The sequence below is a fragment of the Gossypium raimondii genome, chromosome 1 (assembly GCF_025698545.1).
Source record: "Gossypium raimondii isolate GPD5lz chromosome 1, ASM2569854v1, whole genome shotgun sequence".
NCBI lineage: Eukaryota > Viridiplantae > Streptophyta > Magnoliopsida > Malvales > Malvaceae > Gossypium > Gossypium raimondii.
This window is the reverse complement of record NC_068565.1, coordinates 12,859,515-12,878,729: the sequence shown is the minus strand read 5'-3', so window position 1 is coordinate 12,878,729 and position 19,215 is coordinate 12,859,515. Positions and strand designations below refer to the sequence as shown.

The window sequence follows — 19,215 nt, the reverse complement described above, 5'->3', positions numbered from 1 at the left end:
CAAAGTCTAATAAACAATGAATGAACAAACACACAGTAAGCTTAAATAGCTTAGTAAGTTGTAAGCAAATAGTTTTCAAAATACACATACAAATTATACAAGTAGGCTGAATTTTACAAATCTCGTACACATACATATATATACTCATATATAAGTTATTCATTCATCTTTTCATGCTATACATAATACTTACCTTTATTTTCAACTTCGTATAATTCAAACATACCTGAAATTGTTCAATTCAAACACACATTCAGTTTTTGCCATATAATTTCTCGATATACCATTCGAATTCAAAGAAAAGATGCTCAGATTGCTCAAAAGCTCGTACAACGCCAACGTCCGAGACATGGTCTTACATGTAATCAAATAATGATGACACTGTCCCAGACAGAGTCTTACATGTAATCATATATGACGCTAATGTCCCAGACATGGTCTTACACGTAAATCTCAAATCGCTGCCAACGTTCCAGACGTGGTCTTACACGATATCACATTTCAGCATTGCTGTGATTCGTATAGTTATTGGATGTCGTAAATTAATCAAATTAATTTTCCTATGTTAAATACAATTCGACATTGTAGTATTCATACATACATTTCGATTCAGCAATGTATAAATTAAGTACATAAAATTTAACATCAATTATTCACTTACGAACTTACCTCGGACAAAGACGAACAAAACGGGACGACCACTAGACCACTTTTAATTTCCACCGTTCCAAATCAGATTTCTTCTTTTCTTGATCTAACTCAATATAAATTTGACTTATTTAATCATATATTCATTCAAATTTATTCAAAAACACATAAATGGGTAATTTTCATTTTAGCCCCTAACATTTCACATTTTCTCAATTTAGTCCCTATTTCAATACAACTCAAAATATTCAAAATTTCAATACACCCTAGTTAGGAAGAATCTACCTTAGGTCTCTAGAAACAAAATTTTATCATTTATTTCACATTTTGACCCATCAATTTACAAAATTCACAATTTAATCCTTAATACACATTTTTACTAAAACCACTTAATTAAACATAATAATCTATCAACCAAGATTTATTTTTCATCATCAAACAAAAAATTCATCACATTATCAACAACGGAAATTCTCAAATTCATAATCAACTCCAACAATTAATACATGGGCTAGGTAATATACTAAGCAACGATCACAAAAACATAAAAATTATCAAAAGCCAAGCAAAACACATACCAAATTTTAGCTTCCAAAGTGTCGAATACTTAAAACACAAAAATGTCTTCTTTGTTCTTCAAGTTTCAGCAAAAACAAAGCCAAATGCATGGCATTTTGTGTTTTATTTTATTTAATATCATGTTATTTACTTTTTACTATTTTAACCTTAATAAAAACTTAATATAAATTACTTAATTCATGGACATAAATGTCCACTAACCTTATTGCCGAAACCATTTTTTTTGAAAAAGAAAAAAAGTTTGTTGTCGACTAAAAATGAAAATAAAATGGGGAGTCGCCATCGATCTTTTATTGTGGTGTGATCGGATCACCCTGAAAATAATTTTTGGTCTGCGAATTTTGAGAAAAATAGGTTCGGGAGTCGGTTACGCACGAGGAAGGGTTAGGACCCTTGTAACGCCCAAAATTGGTACCGAATCGATTGTTTAATGTCTTAATGTCGAAATTTTGAAAAGATTTTGAAATACGATCCTTTTATTTTGAATAAAATGAATTAGACGATGAGATTCACTTATTTCAAAGAAATAAATCGTCACACTCAGTAAGTTAGAATGCAGCATTTTAAATCCTCAAAATTAAATTTATCTCTTGACTCTTAAAACCTATGCTTTTTAAGAAGGATTTATGATTATTTAGGTCAAATGAAACAAAACAAAACAAAACCCAATAAGTTAGCGCTCGATTTCACAAAATTCCTAAATATCGAATATTGCCTTTATTTCCATTTGTTAGAAAAATCCTTGTCTCAAGAAAACAATATGTCATATCCAATGCGTTAGGACACCACGTATCGAATTCTCGAGAATGAGCTTTTTATTTGAAATTTGTATGGTTTTATTACAAAATAAATACTTGGCTCGTCATAAAGAATTGAAGCCCAGTAAGTTAGGGCGCAATCCTCTCGAGAATCCTGAAAACCGAGCACTTTTAAAAATTTATGAAAATAAAATGATTTGAATGTTTCAATGAAACACCATTTTAAAACAAATGTAATATGATTGAATGTTGAAATATGATGAACAAGATAGTTGAATGAGCAATAGATAAATGCAAATAAGAATAGCAACGATGATTTTAATCACATTATACAAATAACAATATTAAAACTCAAATCTAAATAAACTAATCATCTATTTTGAACGGTACACTAAGACAAAAACAATATAATTAATATATTCTATATAAAATTGACAATAAATTATAGACATGACTTCCAAATAGACTTAAGGTGAAAAATAACAACATTGAATAATAGTATTTAAAAAAAGAAAAATTATTATACAAACATTTAGCATATAGATATACAAAATGAACTTTAAGATATAACCTAAAACAAAACATTAAAATATATACAAATTATATCAAATTCTTATAGAAATATATATATTAATAAATAACGAATCAAATAATAACATGTTAAGTTTGAAAATAAGAGTATATAATGGACTAAAAATAATGCATGATAAATTTAAAACAAGTTAATGATGATTTAAAAAATAACAGCATACTACATCTTAAAATTATATTAATAATAGGTTTAAAAATAATGTCAAACTAAGTATTAAAATAGACGTAAATAAATATATTAAAATAAGTACTAACGCGATTTAAAACTATACTATTAAAAATCAAGTTAAAGTTAAGACGCGATTTGAAATATAAAGAATGAATAATAATAATAATAATAATAATAATAATAATAATAATAATAATAATAATAATAATAATAGGATTAAAAAATGATTTGGACTTCAAATAAAAATAAAAATAAAACATTACAAATAAAAATAAAAATAAAAAATAAAGATAAACTAAATTGGTAATCGACTTGAAAAATGAGGGACTAAAATAGCAATTAGACGCACAGATCCGGATATCCAAAATCAAACATGGGAAACGACACCGTTTGAACGTGGTTCCATTTGGAATCGGAACCAAATATACGGTATAAATTACAAAAATTAAAGAAAACCAAACTGAAACAATACAAAACAAAGGAGGACTGATTGCGCAAAAAGACCAACGAGCAAAAGTGCGTGGATCCTCCCCGGGTTGGGTCACCGCGCGGGTCGCACGCCTCTAAACGGCGTCATTTTACAAGCGTCATAAAAGCCAGAGAATTTGCTAATCTATTGACTATTTCAGAATAAAAAAGAAAAGAAAAAGATAAAAAAAAACCCTAAGGGTTTCATTGCCTTCCCAAGAGCTGCTCTCCACCTCGACTCCGATCATACCAGAGGAGGAAGTGAGCTTCGACGGCGCCGATGTCAAGGTAATATCCCCTCCTTTCTTTGTGTTTTATCTCATGCATAAGAAAGCAAAAAAATAAACGATGAACCCACAAAAGAAATTGAAAGTCGTCTCCTCTTCCTCTTTCTTTTTTTGTTACACAAGATTCATAATAAAAAAACATAAAAGAAAAAAACACAGAAAAAGATGAAAAGAACACCTTCCAAACTCAGTTTTTTTGCTTTTTTCTCTATTGATCTCTGTGTGTTTTTCCTTTCAAATGCCGAAAAATGGCTTTTATCACCAAAAATAAAATGAAAGTTACAAAAGAAAATCTATTTCGCTTCTTCTCTTTTTTTTTTGTTATTTTCTGCTGTTTTTTTGTTCTTTCTATTAGCTGGCCTCTTTGTTTTCTACTTTGCTGTTCCTTTGTTGCAGGTACACACTCGGATGGGGCGTGCGGAGGCACGGTGACGTGGAGAGGACGAGTGGTGGTATGGCTCGGCTGCGTACGGAGGCTAGTCACGCGCGGAAAGCTTAGTACGTGGCTAGCGGCGGCTGAGGCAGATAGTTGTTTTAGGGTTTTGTTTTGAAAATGTTTTAGGGCTAGGTATGTGGGTCAATGGTTTGGGCCTTATTGGGTATTAGGAAATTCGGGTTTGGGCTATTTTGTAGTTGGGTTTTAGGTTTAATTTTTTTGGTATGTAATTAGGTGGTGTATTGGGTAAGATTAAGTGGATTTTTGGATTTTGTATTTTTTGATTTGGTTTATTTATTTGTGATTTTGGGCCGGGCAAATTTGGGCCATTACACTTATAATGGTATATTAACCTTTTAAGGACTTCCCATAAATCAAATCATAACAAATTAGCATATTAACAATGAGAATGTCACTTTTACTTTTGATGCGATTTAGCCATTTTCTCAAATTAAGCACACAAACGGATAAATTAATTCACGAAAATTTTACACATGTCAATTCACATACTATAAGCATAGAAAATAATATTAAAATATTTTTTGACTCAAATTCGTGGTCCCGAAACCACTGTCCGACTAGGGTCTAAATCGGGTTGTTACAAAGTTGACGGTAAAGAATAAGTACCCACTTCTGAGGATCGATGATTTGTTTGATCAGTTTCGTGGGGCTTCAGTATTTTCGAAGATAGATCTCCGCTCTAGGTATCATCAGCTTAGAGTTAAGGAAGCTGATATCTTTAAGACGACTTTTAGGACTCGTTATGGGCACTACGAGTTTTTAGTAATGTCCTTTGGTTTGATGAATGCTCCGATGACATTCATGGATCTGATGAATCGGGTTTTTCAGCCGTATCTAAATCAATTCGTCGTAGCCTTTATCGACGATATTCTAGTGTACTCTAAGACCGATAATCAGAATTGTGAGCATCTAAGACCAAAACAAAAATTTACTCATAATTGAGTGACTAATATTGTGATTTACTCTAAATTCTTTAACTAAACAAATTAATCTCAACCAACTCAATTAAAAATTACTAAAAAGTCTCTGTTTTTACAAAGTAAATTATATTATTATTAGGTATTATTATCTTTTATTTTTATATAAATTAATAAAAGTCCACATATGATTAGACTAATGACTGGTCACATCATTAATGTCATTGACACAATGTGACCAATTATAATTATATATTTAATTTTTAATATAAATTTTACGTTTTTAATATATATATATTTACAAAAGTCTTAATCTTTTAACTAATGAATCATATTTTTATTTTTTTCCAATCAATTTAATTTTCACTTTTTAAATAAATTATTTTTAAAAAATTTTAAATAGAATTTTAAAATTTTTAAATACCTTTAAAAATAATTTAAAATCATAATTTTAAAATTATATTTAAAATCAAATAAATATATATTTAAAATTTTAAAATATATGTTTAAAATATTATAAAACAAATAATAAATTTTAAAGGTCATATCTTTAAAAATAATATATTTTAAATGTTTTATATTATTAAAAAGTATATTTAAAATTTTAAAATAATATTTAAATTTTAAAAATTAATAATTTTAAGAAAATATATTTAAAATTTTAAAAATAATATTATAAAACATTTCATAAAACCATAATAAACAAATAAATAAAATAAATAAAGGACAAATAAAAAACTTAAAAAGTAAATAAATAAAAACCTTTAAAAAATAAAAATGAAAAGGACAAACAATCAGAAAAAGTGAATGAAAAAAAAATTTACCTGTTTCAAATAGGCAAATAGACAGATAGACTACTGTCTTGAAATCTAGTGACTCCAATTTATTTGGCTCCAAAAAAATTAAAATTGCTTAAATTCCCTTACTTTAAAAAATCATAATATTTCTTTAATATTTATGCAAGTAGTGACATTTTACATGACTCAATTAAAAATTAATTTTTGATATATATTGCTGACGTGACATGTTAGTGGCGACAAATATTTTGGCTCAACTAATTTTTACAGTAAATTTTGGTTATTTTCGTATTTTATAACAAAAATAAGTAGTTTAAATAATTAATTCTTTTTTTAGGTTAATTTAATAATAATAATAATAAGAGCCTGATTTCCACTAGTTATAATAGTCAACAATAGCTAAAAAAACAAACTCAGATCTGCAACCTTCAAAGTGAAGAAGTCTCTGCAAAGATCGATGATGGATATCACAATAAAAAAGAAACTCAGATCTGCAACCTTCAACGTGAAGAAGTCTCTGCAAAGATCGATGATGGATATCACAATAAAGGAAAAAGGTGGATTACCAGGAGACGTTGACAACTCTTACAAGGAACCTGATGCTAAAATCCAGGTAATTATCACCGTTTATCTGTTCATCATCAAACATGTAGTTTTACCAAAGTTGAAACCAGTTCATATAGTTTTTAAAAATTTACAGAGTTTGAAAGTCAATTATATGTCTGCATTAGATTAGAAATAAGGAAATGAAAGGGCAAAGTTGTTGGCAGGCTACGGCAGAAAACCAAAAAAAAAGAAGGCGGTTGACTACTTGGATTGGTTCAGAGGCTTCCATGGAGACAAATAGGGACACAAATCCAAAGCTGGAATCTAAGGAGAAAGATGTAACTGATGATGATGGAGATTTATGTTATAGTACCAGCTCTTCTGTCTCTCCTTGCATCTTTAAAACTCCTTTTCCTGGCCTGCAATTCCAGGAGCCTCAGTTGGCTTCAATTGGCCCTTATCATTACACAAATCGAAACCTCCCACTTGACAAATACAAGTACTCTTTCCTTGACAGGTTTATATCTCGGACAGGCAAAGATTTGCGCTTTTATGTGCAGCAAATGATGAGTCTTGAGTGGCATTCCAGAACATGCTACTCCCACAAATTCTCAATGTCCAGTCCCCAATTCGTTGAAATGATGTTACTTGATGGTTGCTTCATAATGGAGGTTCTGCACCATTTTGGAGTCTCTGAACAACAACCTTGGGTTTTCCCCATTGAACCATGGCAACTCCCCATTTTGGTTCAAGACCTGCTCATTCTAGACAACCAAATTCCCTTTTTTGTTTTGGAAATGCTGTTTGAGTCATTGGAGAGCCAAGAAGGGACACCGACACCTTCTCTATGCACTAAGGCCTTGAAATTTTTCGATCTAGCTTTCCCTCTATCCATGGATATCGCCTGCCCTTTGAAACCCCACCATTTACTTGACTTGCTTCTCAACTCTATCCGCTCATCAAGTCCATCCCAAATGGTCTCCCCAAATTTTGTTTACTCATTTTTGAAGAAAATCAGTACGAGAAACCAAGCTGATACAATGAGAGATCAACTTGAACAGCAGCCTCCATTTTACTTAACAAAGAATGCAATGGAACTCCAAGCATCAGGTATAGAGTTGAGGTCAACAACCGCTGCTAGGTTCACAAATATCAATTTCAACAACGGAGGGCTTGAAATCCCGTCTGTAACCATTAATGACATCTTTATCGCCATCCTTAATAACTGCGTGGCCTTCGAGCATTGTTCTGAGACAAGCTCCAAAGACTTTACTGCTTATGTCTCTTTCATGAGTAAGCTCATTAGACATCCTTCTGATGCAGAGTTGCTATGTTCAAATGGCATCATCTCAAGATTTTCCCACAATGACCAAAAAGTGGTACAATCTTTCCATATGCTTTGGATGAATATTCTAGATCTGGACGTCCAACATTCCTATCTTTCCAAGAGGTTGAAGGAACTAGAATGGTACTATACACAAGATGGGAAAACTCGGCCTTGGCGGCGTCTTGTGTCGAGATATTGGAAAATTTGTTTCTTCTGCATCACAAACCTTTTGTTGGGTTTCAACCGATTAAGATCGGGTGTTAATTTGATGATCCATTTCGTAGAGCAAGTTAAATTTAATGGCATAAATGGAGAGTTTCAGGGTGACATTACATGTCCTCAAGACCATACCTCTTTTATCTGCGATTCTGTGTTCCGTATGGCTGGGTTTATATATAATAGTGCAAGAGGACGTGTAAAATCCATAGACTTGAGCCTTAGAAATAGCAAATTCATGGCTTTCTTTTTCCTCAATCTTGTCATTGCTATTATAATACTCATCGGTCATGAAATTCCTCCTCCTCCTCCACCATCACCACGCCAACTTGATGAGAAGGTCGATTATTCACGCGAACTTGAAGAGGAGGCCGATGAATTTTTAAGAAAATTTAAGAAAATAACGTTAGAAGCGAAGAATCAATATATCAAGGTTGAAGATACGGTGGCAGCGGATAAGGAAGGCATAGAGGTTGAAGATTCAACCAAAAGGAAAGAAAAATCAGGAGGGGACACCAGTAGAGTGCCATGGTCTATTGTGGACAAAAATGAGATGATTGTGGATTGTGTGAGCAATGAGGAATATTACAATGAGGCATGGAGTAAAATATTAGAACATAAAGTGATTGGGAAGTTACTCTCGGCTTTGTCACCTGTACCTTGGGATTGATCTATGGCTAACAATCTTTGTAAGTTTGGTGGAAAACGTTTGATGTATAAGAATCTGTCTATAATTGTTTATGTTACCATTTTAACTAGTTTTGCTATAAAGGGCATGAGCCACCTTTCAAATTAGTTCAAGAAACTTTATCATCTCTCTAGTAAATTGCAATAATAGTTTTATCAACAGCAGGACAAGTAAGAAAATGACAGATGAGGTTGCTTTTTCTAGTCACTACCTCTCCACTTGCCCTCTATGGTTAGGTAAGGAGAAGAAAAGTTGAAATTCTAGTAAACAAATTATAAAATATACGAAGAGACGAATTTAGAGAAACCAAGTCGAAACATCTTCTGTTTACTTTCCTTTCTCTACGAAACTTTACAAAGCTAATCACAATCCATCGGCCGCATAATATGTGGGGGATAAACTACGTAAATAATAAATTTATAAAAATGTACCTTAAAATACGAGGCATTTGTTGAAATGATCATACTAAAGTTCAAATATTATTTATTTACTTAAAAAATATCAAAAAGATAAAATCACTTGTATTAATATTTATTAATTTGTAAAATCAAATACAATTTAGTTTGTAATATCAATGACTTAATGTTAGCATAGATAGCATATCCATATGATTTACAGAATTATTGCATCTATGCTACATTTGATGTTTGTTCATCATGTTTTAGTATATGAGTTAGCAATAAACGACTTTTAATTGGTAACTTTTAGCCACTCAAGTGACTTATTTTGGGAAAGAGAAGGACTTTTTTCACTTATTTTTTGAATATGTCTTATTTTTACAAGGAATTTTACTCATCTCTCTAGTTTCAAGTTCAAATTTGTATAACTATTTTTTTATTTATGTCTAATTATTGTAATTCATATGAAATAAATAAGCATTTTCCTCGTATTATTGCACACCCCGATGTGAGTGAAAACAATTATGTAAAAAAATATTTATTAAAAATTATAAAGTGTTAAGGAATAAGCTAGAAATTGTAGTTAGGTAGTTGGCAGTTTGTTTGTTTAGAAGTCAGCTGTTAGTGATTAGTTCAGTTAGGTAATTTTGTTATTCGGCTATTGAATCAACTGACTTGCTAACTGCTCTTCTATAAATGACAAGCACTCAGTTATTATGAATGTTAAGAATCATTCAATAAAACAAGATCTTCTTGTTTCTATCAGTCTATCTCTTCTTCTTGCCGTTCTTGGCCAATCTTGACATGATATCAGAGCCACGATTTTTCTTGTTGAAGTAGGTGAAAGTTTGTTCACAAGGTGGTTGGTTCAACATGGCACCAAAAGTAGTTTCAGGAAAAGAAGGCAGTTAGAATCACTCCTCAAATGGTGGTAAGCAGATAAATTCACCATGTTCGGAGCCTAGTTCAGTTGCTTCTATTATTGGTTAGAAAGTTCAACAATTTCCTAAGCATTATACTGTCAAACTTGGTGAGAATAACTTTCTTTATGGAGGCATTAAATCATGATGATTCTTGAAGGGTATGGTGTGCAAGGTTTTGTTTTAGGAACCGTTAGTATCCCATCTCAGTTTGTAGTGGATAAAGATGGGAAGTTAGTTGAGAATCCTGAGTATGTACTACATAAACAACAGGATAAGTTGCTAGCATCTTGGTTGTTGTCTACCGTGTGTGATGAAGTCTTGATTTATCTTACTAATGCTCTTACTAGTTTTGATGTGTGGGCAACTATAGAAAGGAAGTTTGCTACAAAGTCTACTGTCAAGATTTCAAGTTTAAGGCATGTCTTGTATTCTCAAAAGAAGGGTTAGTTAATTGTTAAGGAGTATCTAGCCAAGATCAAAGGGATGTGTGACACACTAACTGCAGCAAGTAGTCTAATTTTTTAGTAAGAGCAAGTTAGCATTATTCTTGCAGGGCTCTCCGTAGAATATGAATCTGTTTGGGTGGTGGCCTTAGCTACTTGTGTTTCCCTTGACCTTCTTGCTGAAATGCTTCTTGATTGTGAAGAAAGGTAGCTAGAGTTTGTGTCCAATGTACCTATGCAAGCTAATGTAGCTAGTCAGTAGAATAGTAAGGGTACAAATCAGTCTAAGAACTCTAGTTTGAATGGCTATAGCAGGACCTATAATCAATGGCATAAGCAACAATTTAGAGGTGGTTTTCAGCATGGTAGAGGGTTTCATCGGGGCAGAGGTCGTGGGGGATGATTTCCACACAATTGACCTCAATGCCAATTATGTGGTAAAATTGGCCACATTGTGCAGAAGTGTTATTACAAATTTGATGAGAACTTTCCAGGTGTTTCTTATAAGGGCCAAATAATGTCTGTGAATTTTCATTAGTTTACTGATTAAATACAGTCAGCACATTCTTCACAAAGTTGTGGCATGCACTAATATTGTAGTAGAGCTCTTAGTCCATCGACTTAGTGGTGGCAATCTCCAAGCAGTTTTCCTCAAGCAAGCCTTGGTCAACTAGGGTGTCATTTTGCAGCATCCTCGAACAACAATGCTGATTAGATATGGTATCCAGGTTCAGGAGCCACAAACCACATCACTAATGATGTTTCAAATCTCAATCATGCTCCTGAGTACACAGGTACAAGCAAACTTTTGATGGGAAATGGTACTTTTGTTTCTATCTCACATGTAGGATCTTCCTTTATTGTCATTGGTAATAGAATTTTATACCTTAAACATGTTCTTCATGTTCTAACTATAACAATCTGTTTTTCATTAGTATCGAAAATGGTTGTCTCGAGCCCTCACTTTTGACGAGTGAGTCTGTAAATATTATTATTTAATATTTACGAGGTTAGGATAATATTTAATTCACGATTGATCCCTTAATTTTTTTCAATTGGATAGGTAATTAAGCTACAAGGATTAAATTGTAACAATGGTAAAAGTTAACTGCTACAAATTTTTAATTAGACCATTTAGTATTGCTGATTGGTGGAGGATGATGTATAATTCCACTAAATTTATGTTAATTAAGCTTATTATTAATTTAATTAAGGTTTAGTTTAATTAATTAAGGCTTATTAATTTTAAATTAGGTACAAAAGTAAAAATTAAAAGAAAATGAAAACCATTCACCAAAAAAAAATAAAAATGTCCACAGTTTAAAAAGGAAGGAAATAGGGTTTTATAACATTCAAACTTTCGGCCAACAGTTTTGCGAGTATACAAGTCCTTTTCTTATAATTTATATGTTTTTAAGGTTCGAGAGCTTGATTTAGCTAGTCTGTGCACTGATTTGCAAAATTGTTAGACAATGTTGTCAATAAGGCGTGTTAGTTCATGCACAAGCCTCTTGATCAACATTTCAAGGCTGCCGAACGTATTCTAAGGTACTTGCAGGCCACCTTAGACTATGGAATATTTCTTACTGCAGCCTCTCAGTTGTCTCTTATAGGCTACTCAGATGCCAATTGGGGCACTGATCCTGATGATAAGCGCTCAACATCAGGCTTTGTATTTTCCTAGAAGGCAATCCTGTTTTTTGGGGCTGAAAGAAACAACAATTGGTGTCTCGGTTCACTGCAGTAGTAGAATACAAGAGTCTAGCACTTGCCACTGCTGAAATCATCTGGCTAGAATCTTTGGTAGTTGAATTACTTGTTCAGGTTGTAAGCAAGGCAACTATATGGTGTGACAACTCAGGTGTTGTTGCAGTATTAGCCAATCCAGTTCTTCATTATAAGTTTAATCATGTCCATGTCCCAGCTCAGGACTAGGTGGAAGATGTGCTCACAAAGCATCTCTCAGCTGGACGTTTTACCATGTTCAGAACACAACTCAAAATTCTCAATAGAAATGAGCATCTCCAGAGCAGCAAATGATGGGTGAGTGTTAAGAAATAAGCTAGTAGTTGTAGTTAGGTAGTTAGTTTGTTAAGAAGTCAGTTGTTAGTTCAATTAGGTAACTCTGTTATTTAGCTATTGAATCGGCTGACTTGCTAGCTGCTCTTGTATAAATGGAAAACACTTACAGCGTGTTTGGTTCAGTGTAATAGGTAATCCATTACGCCCCGATTACGCGCCTATTACATTACTGACCTATTTCGGCGTTTGGTTCGCTGTAATCGGTATTACGCGCCTATTACAATACTGACCTAATCCCCAAATTCTCTGCTTTTCTATTCCCTTCCCAAATCGATGATTACCCTATTACGTCCGGCTTTCTTTCCCAAGTCTCTATTTTACCCTCCCTTCCTACCCGAAATCGACCTCCACCCTCTCCTTTTTCTGTCATCATCATTTCTCCTCCCATTTCTTTACCGTTTCTCTCTCTCAGTCTCTTTTTTCATTTTATCCCTTTCATTTGTTGTAGCATGTTTGAAATCAACTGCTTCATTTTTTCTCTCGGTCTCGGCGTTTGGTTTTTGAATCTTGAGGTATGAATCTTGAACTTTTCATTTCTTTGTCTGTCTTTGCCTTGGATTGTGGCATGTTCATGTTGGTATTTCTGAAGATCAAGTTTTTGGGCTCTGGCATGATTAGAGAGGGTTATAAATCATCATTTTTATTGCATGGGAAGCATCGGTGTGCCCTTTACTTTTGATCTTGAAATATGAGAAAATGATTATATGAGAGGGGCTAACACAGAAGTAAAGAGAAATTACATGGAAAAAAAATAGTAGGAACTTAAGGAGCAGTCCCTGTTCATGCATTTTATGTCAAAAAGTGTGGTTTTCAACATCACAACATAGTTTTAGTATTTATATTTGATGTACTGACAGTCGAAAACTCCTTGACATATCGCAAAACAACAGAGGCCATTGTGTGTAGTCTTCAACCGGATTCACCAACTGTATTATGTTTGATATGTGGTTTGAAACACTGAAAAAGATAGTAGAACCAAGCATAGGCTTAAACCATAAGCAAAATTGTTACCAGAAAATCTGGTGGTATGTCAATCAAGATGCTTGGAAATATATACAATATTGCAGGCCATACCAATCATTAAGTTTTTAGGTCCCCTTCCATTTTGCCTCTTCTAATGGAATATATCATAATTTGATTCGGAATCCGACCTAAAAAAAATTCATTTATATATACTTCTAAAGACTCTTAAAAAGGGGGTCGGTTCTCTGAAAGCTCCATTTTTTTAGTCTGCTTCTTCACAAGCGAACCCCTTTCTTCTTAATCAGGAAGAAAATGAATTAGTTGACAGAGCTACCAACCAAATCATATGCACCAACACCTCTCTCCCTTGGCTGTACTTAACATATATATTACATGCTCATTTCATTATACTAATGTGACTCAACTACAAATTATAGTTAAATGTTTAAACTTTCACCTTTTTTCACTCTTTTCATGGACTCGATTTTAAGAGGTGACATCTAATTTTGATTTTGAATTTCAATACACACAATCTCTTTTCTTATTCCCATTACAACTTTATCAGTTTATCAGTTTCCTGCTTCTCCTTATTGGTTGAGCAATTGTTTCGTCCTGCATGAGATTCAATCTTCAATTCCAGTACTTGTTATATGCTGATTATAGCAGATACGATTCCCCTGTCCTCTCTGAAACTAGAACAGAGAGTATAAACTTGCTATGATTAATGTTAATATATTGGATGATAAAAGGCTAATTTCTTCTGGGATTGTACCTATGTACTCAATTTTGTCTTTACACCTTCAATTATTTTCCTTTCAACTGAAAGATTAAAGTATATCAGGTAAAATTGTTAAAATGTGATCCTATTTTATATAAACACAACCACTTACAGCACATTTCTTCTATCATTAAACTGCAGTTAATGATTAGATTAGATATTGGCACTTAGATGAAGGATAAGAAACTCTATATTCAATTTTAATTTTGAGTTTTCTTTTTTGCCTGAATTTTTTTGCATGCTGATTTGTGTTTCATGTTGGTACAAGTCCTTTTTATTTAATATTATGGAATGGCATGTTCATGTTGGTAGCCATTCTTCAGATAGACCAGCATTAGAACCAAGGGTAGTAGTTATCAAATCTTCTCTGAAGGCATATGTGAACTGTCCTTTTTGTGCATATAATGTGATGAGCAGTTTGTTCTTGTGTGGCTTGAGAAACCACATAGGGTAGGGTACTTGACATTAATCTTCCTGTCTCTCAACACTTAATCGATTTCCCTTTTCTCATTACAGGTTCTTTGTTCCAACACTTCTTCATCGTAGTCATCCCCGATTTTCTCATTAAAGGTTAGTTTTCCATTGGTATTCATGGTTTTGTTTGTATGTTTTCCCCGATTGCATGTTTGTATTGTTGTAGCAGCTTTTGTTGTTTCCTTTGTATGGTTTTGTTTGTATGTTTGTATTGCTCATTACAGCTTTTGTTTGTATGGTTATGGTTATTGCATGTTTGTATGGTTCTGTTGGTAAATAAAAAAAAGCAACGTTTATCTGAAAAAAAATTAAGTTCAGCTTTTGTTGCTCATTTGATACTGATATATAATTATGTTCAACCTTTAATTGATATTATTCAAATAATAATAAAATGGGTTTGAAAATGAAATTTGATACAAAAGAAAAATAACAACAGATGATAGATGAATTGATGAAACAAAGGCAAGGCTGTGTAGAAACTTAAGGGTAAGCTTAAGCTTTTGGGGTTTTCCTTTCTGTCGCCCAAAAACAACAAAATGCATTGCTGTACGAAGCAAAATGAAAGAAGTGAAATAATAATAATAAAAAAAGAAACAAGAAAAAGAGCGAGGAAAAAAGATTGGGGGGAGTAATGGTTCTTCCCTTTTTATTTTGCTTTACAAATAATTTGAAAGAGGGTTAATTGATGAGTTTGGCGTCTCCCCCACTCATCCACATGCCTGCTTCCCCTACCCCCATCAGTCTCCCTCAAAATAGCTCACTACCTCTAATCCCATCTTTTTGCTTTATGTGACAAAGATTATTAATAATAAAAGTTAGATATGTACTCCGACATGGATTATTGTAAGTAGGTTTTTGAAATCAATTCAGGTATATCATTAATTTTCAATTTGATTGGTGTTGGATTTAGTTTTAAGATAAACATTAAAAACAATAAAAAGAAAAAAGTTAAATTCGAAGTATTGATAGACACCAATTGATCATTTTTGATTTAATAAGTCCAATGACTAATTCCAACAAATATAATAATAAGAAATTTGATTTATTTAAGTAAGATTTTGGATTCGATTTAATATTACAAAAGCTTTACCAAGTAATAAAAGAATTAATTTTCTTTAAATAAGATTTTAAATTCTAATTAATAGTTATATAGCATGGTATGTGTGTGAAAATGGCATGTAGAAGATATGTATGTTTTTTAAAATAATGGGCTTAAATCACAATTATTTGTACATGTAAATACAATACTACATTTCAATCTTTTCCAATCATAATTGCAAATACAATACTACTTTTTAATAATTATTTGTACATGTAAATGAGATAAAAGTTATATATATTTTTACAAAATGAAATTTAAATTTAAAATGTTATAAAAATTTTAAAACTTCAATTTCATTAGTAAACCAAATCCTCATTCTTTATTTTATTTGTTTTAAAATTAGGTCACCTTAATTAAACTAATCATCAATAAATAAACTAATCAATGTTCAAACTTTGAACATGCTTTATAATTTTAAATTATAATGAGTTTAGTTATAATCTAACAAATACCAACAATTAATTTTAGGTCAATTATACATATACCTTTAAATTTTAATATATTTAAAATGTATTTAAATATCTTTTCTTTCATTATTGTTTGGGTGATTGATAGAGAAATGAAATTAAAGTTGCAACGATATCATTTAATAGATACTTTTTTTCTTCGTGTGTTCTAAATTTGTGCTGTTTATTTTTATTTGATAATGTGTAATTGCAACTTCAATTCTTTGATAGTGTGTTCTAATTTTAATATGTTACAGTAATGGCTCGTCTGCCTTTAATTGCACAAAGTGTGAGGCGTAAAAGAATTGGTATTGCATTGATAATATGGTTGGAAATCTGTAGAATTGCGATTTGGTTCTTATTTAGGCGTAAAAGGATTAGGTCTTATACCTTAGATTTTTATGCAAAACGTGATTATGTGAAAAGGCATGTATATGCTAGTGACGAGACCTATATTGAACAAGTTAGAATGAATAGAACTGCCTTTTTTAAACTATGTGAGATGTTAGAATAATAGGGGGATTGAAGTCGTCAAGGTTCATGCTCGTTGATGAGCAAGTAGTAATGTTTTTACATATCATCTCCATCACCTGAAAAATCGAGTTATCAAGCATCGCTTTAGAAGGTCCGGGGAAACTGTTAGCAGAGCATTTCATAGTGTTTTAAATGCTGTCATACGCTTACAAGATGTGTTATTTAAAAAGCTGGAGCCAATTACAGCCGATTCTTCTGACACAAGGTGGAAATGGTTTAAGGTATTGGACTGAGTTTTATATATAGCTTGTACAACATTTAGTTGATTTAGATTTAAATTAGTATTCTAACTCAAGGTTTTATATCATGTGATATAGAATTGCTTAGGTGCTCTTGATGGAACCCACATCAAGATTAGGGTTCCTACAGTTGATAACCCTAGATATTGAACGCGAAAAGGTGACATAGCAATAAATATGCTAGGTGTTTGTACACTTGAGATGCAATTTGTTTATGTTCTTCCTGGTTGGGAAGGTTCAGTTGCCGATGGACGGGTTCTTCGAGATGCCATTAGTAGAAGACATGGACTAAAAGTTCCTCATGGTAAAGTGGATAGTTAGAGGACTTTGATATTGTTCATTAAGATCAAACTTTTTGTGCTGAATTAATCATTTAAAAAAATTATTTTATAGGTTGTTATTATCTAGTTGATGTTGGATACACAAATTGTGAGGGATTTCTTGCACCTTTTAGAGGACAACGATATCATTTGAACGAGTGGTGTCAGGGTTATCAGCCAAGTTCTCCGCAAGAGTTTTTTAATATGAAACATGCCTCAGCACGTAATGTTATTGAAAGATGCTTTGGGTTATTAAAAGTTAGATGGGGAATACTTAGAAGTCCATCATTATATCCTGTAAGGGTGCACAATAGAATTATTATTGCATGTTGTTTGCTCCATAATTTTATCCGAACCCATATGAGTATTGATCCTATTGAAGCAGATGTGGGAGAAGGATTACCTAGTAATGTGGTGGATGACAATGAACCGAATATCACAAATATTCATCCATCGAATGCTTGGGCTACTTAGAGGATGGAACTAGCCAACCAAATGTTCAATGAATGGCAAGCATCTAGAAATTAGTTAGGTTTAGGGACAAATTGAGTTTGACTTAATTTGTTGATGTTATTTTATGTATCTAGTTTGTGCTACTTTGGTGGTGTTTGAATTGATTTCTGTATTGTACTAAACTTGTTGAATTATAATTTAATTTCTTTTCATTCAGCATGTGTTATAAATTTAAATTTAGTATTGAGCTTTTGATTCATGATATTGAACTAACGATATAATTTTATAAACTGTTCACCTTTTGATTCATGATATTAAAAATAGTAAATAATGTTAATTTCTTTTTTTTTTCTTAAGATAATTATGTCAGGTGTTCCACAATCACATGCTTCTTCTCAAGCTTCTCGAGGAACCAAAAGAAAATGGGTTCCAGAAGAAGATGCAGCCTTGGTTTCTTGCATGGTGGACTTGCACAATCTTGGAACATTTAATGCTGATACCGGGTTCAAAGCCGGTTATTTGAACGAATTGGAAAAAATGCTAGAAAAGGCTTTACCAAATGCAATATTGAAGGCGAAACCAAATATTGAATCGAGGATTAGGTTACTAAAAAGGGAATGGTCAATCGTCTATGACATGCTTAATGGCTAAAACAATAGCGGTTTTGGTTGGGACGAGCATAGGCAGCTCGTTGTTGCTGAAGATGCAGTTTGGGACTCCTATTTAAAGGTAAAATGTATTTCAAGTCTTTATTATCTTATTTTTACCAAACTTATAACTAATATGATTTCCTCATTTTTTTTAGAGTCACAAAGAAGCTGCTCAATTCAGACATCGTACTTTCCCTTACTACGACCAGCTTACTGCCATATACGCAAGAGATCGAGCGACTGGGAAAGATGCTCAAACAGCTGCTGATGTTCTTGAAGAAATAAATGCTGAGGATGTACCTACTACAGATATGAATGAAGAGAGAAACACATTCTATGACTGCGAAGCTAACGTCTCTTTGGACGACATGAATATTTTTGGTACGGAGCCGCGAGGAGATAGAGACCAAGGGGGTTCCTCATCTTCAAACAAGAAAAAGAAGAAATCTGATGCTCGTGATAATATGTCTTCTTCATTTAATGAGGCTTCCACTTTATTGGCCGAAAACGTGCGGGCCATTGGCGATCAAATCAGTAGGAGTATTGCCTCCGATGTGGTAGTTCAATGAAGTCCAAGAATTCGGATCATCCAAGAGAAAGCTACAAATTTATATTCAACCTTATGGGAAACTGAAGGTTTAACCGATGATGAGCGGTATCGAGCTTTGAGTAAAATTCCAGATCATCCAACTCAAATGCTTGTTTTTTTTAGTTTACCTTATGCTGCGCGAATGGAATGGGTCAGAAGATTTCTTTCTGACCATTAAAAATCAATGTTCAAACTTTTTGATGTTGTAAAACTATATAACATATGGATTATGTTGTAGAATTTTATTTTCTTCTAACATTTTCTTAATATAAGTTAATTATGTTTATGCAGAATATAATTCTCAAGTTTTATTATGATTTTAGTAAATTCATATAAGAATATTTATTATTAAGAATTTTATGAATTATATATC

General features: G+C 32.4%; 2 protein-coding genes across 6 annotated transcripts; both read left to right on the top strand.

Moving 5' to 3' along the window:
* Window positions 1-6,066: 6,066 nt before the first annotated feature.
* On the top strand, window positions 6,067-18,812 carry LOC105782754 (UPF0481 protein At3g47200). Of its 4 annotated transcripts, none has more exons than XR_008196522.1 (4): window positions 6,133-6,284; window positions 14,552-14,605; window positions 17,961-18,332; window positions 18,409-18,812. XR_008196522.1 is itself a non-coding variant. In XM_012607708.2 (2 exons), exons 1-2 carry the CDS (start codon window positions 6,129-6,131, stop codon window positions 8,428-8,430), a joined length of 2,184 nt encoding a protein of 727 aa, XP_012463162.1. In that variant the 5' UTR covers window positions 6,067-6,128; the 3' UTR covers window positions 8,431-8,555. The 4 variants fall into 4 exon arrangements, 2 of the variants coding, with proteins under 2 accessions (XP_012463162.1, XP_012463172.1); XR_008196517.1 differs by lacking the exon at window positions 6,133-6,284 and adding an exon at window positions 11,015-12,806; XM_012607708.2 differs by lacking the exons at window positions 14,552-14,605; window positions 17,961-18,332; window positions 18,409-18,812 and adding an exon at window positions 6,403-8,555 and having other exon boundaries at window positions 6,067-6,284.
* On the top strand, window positions 16,161-17,909 carry LOC128041509 (uncharacterized). Of its 2 annotated transcripts, XM_052631890.1 has the most exons (3): window positions 16,161-16,812; window positions 16,909-17,134; window positions 17,224-17,909. In XM_052631890.1, exons 2-3 carry the CDS (start codon window positions 17,008-17,010, stop codon window positions 17,622-17,624), a joined length of 528 nt encoding a protein of 175 aa, XP_052487850.1. In that variant the 5' UTR covers window positions 16,161-16,812; window positions 16,909-17,007; the 3' UTR covers window positions 17,625-17,909. The 2 variants fall into 2 exon arrangements, with proteins under 2 accessions (XP_052487850.1, XP_052487851.1); XM_052631891.1 differs by having other exon boundaries at window positions 16,161-17,134.
* Window positions 18,813-19,215: the final 403 nt, after the last annotated feature.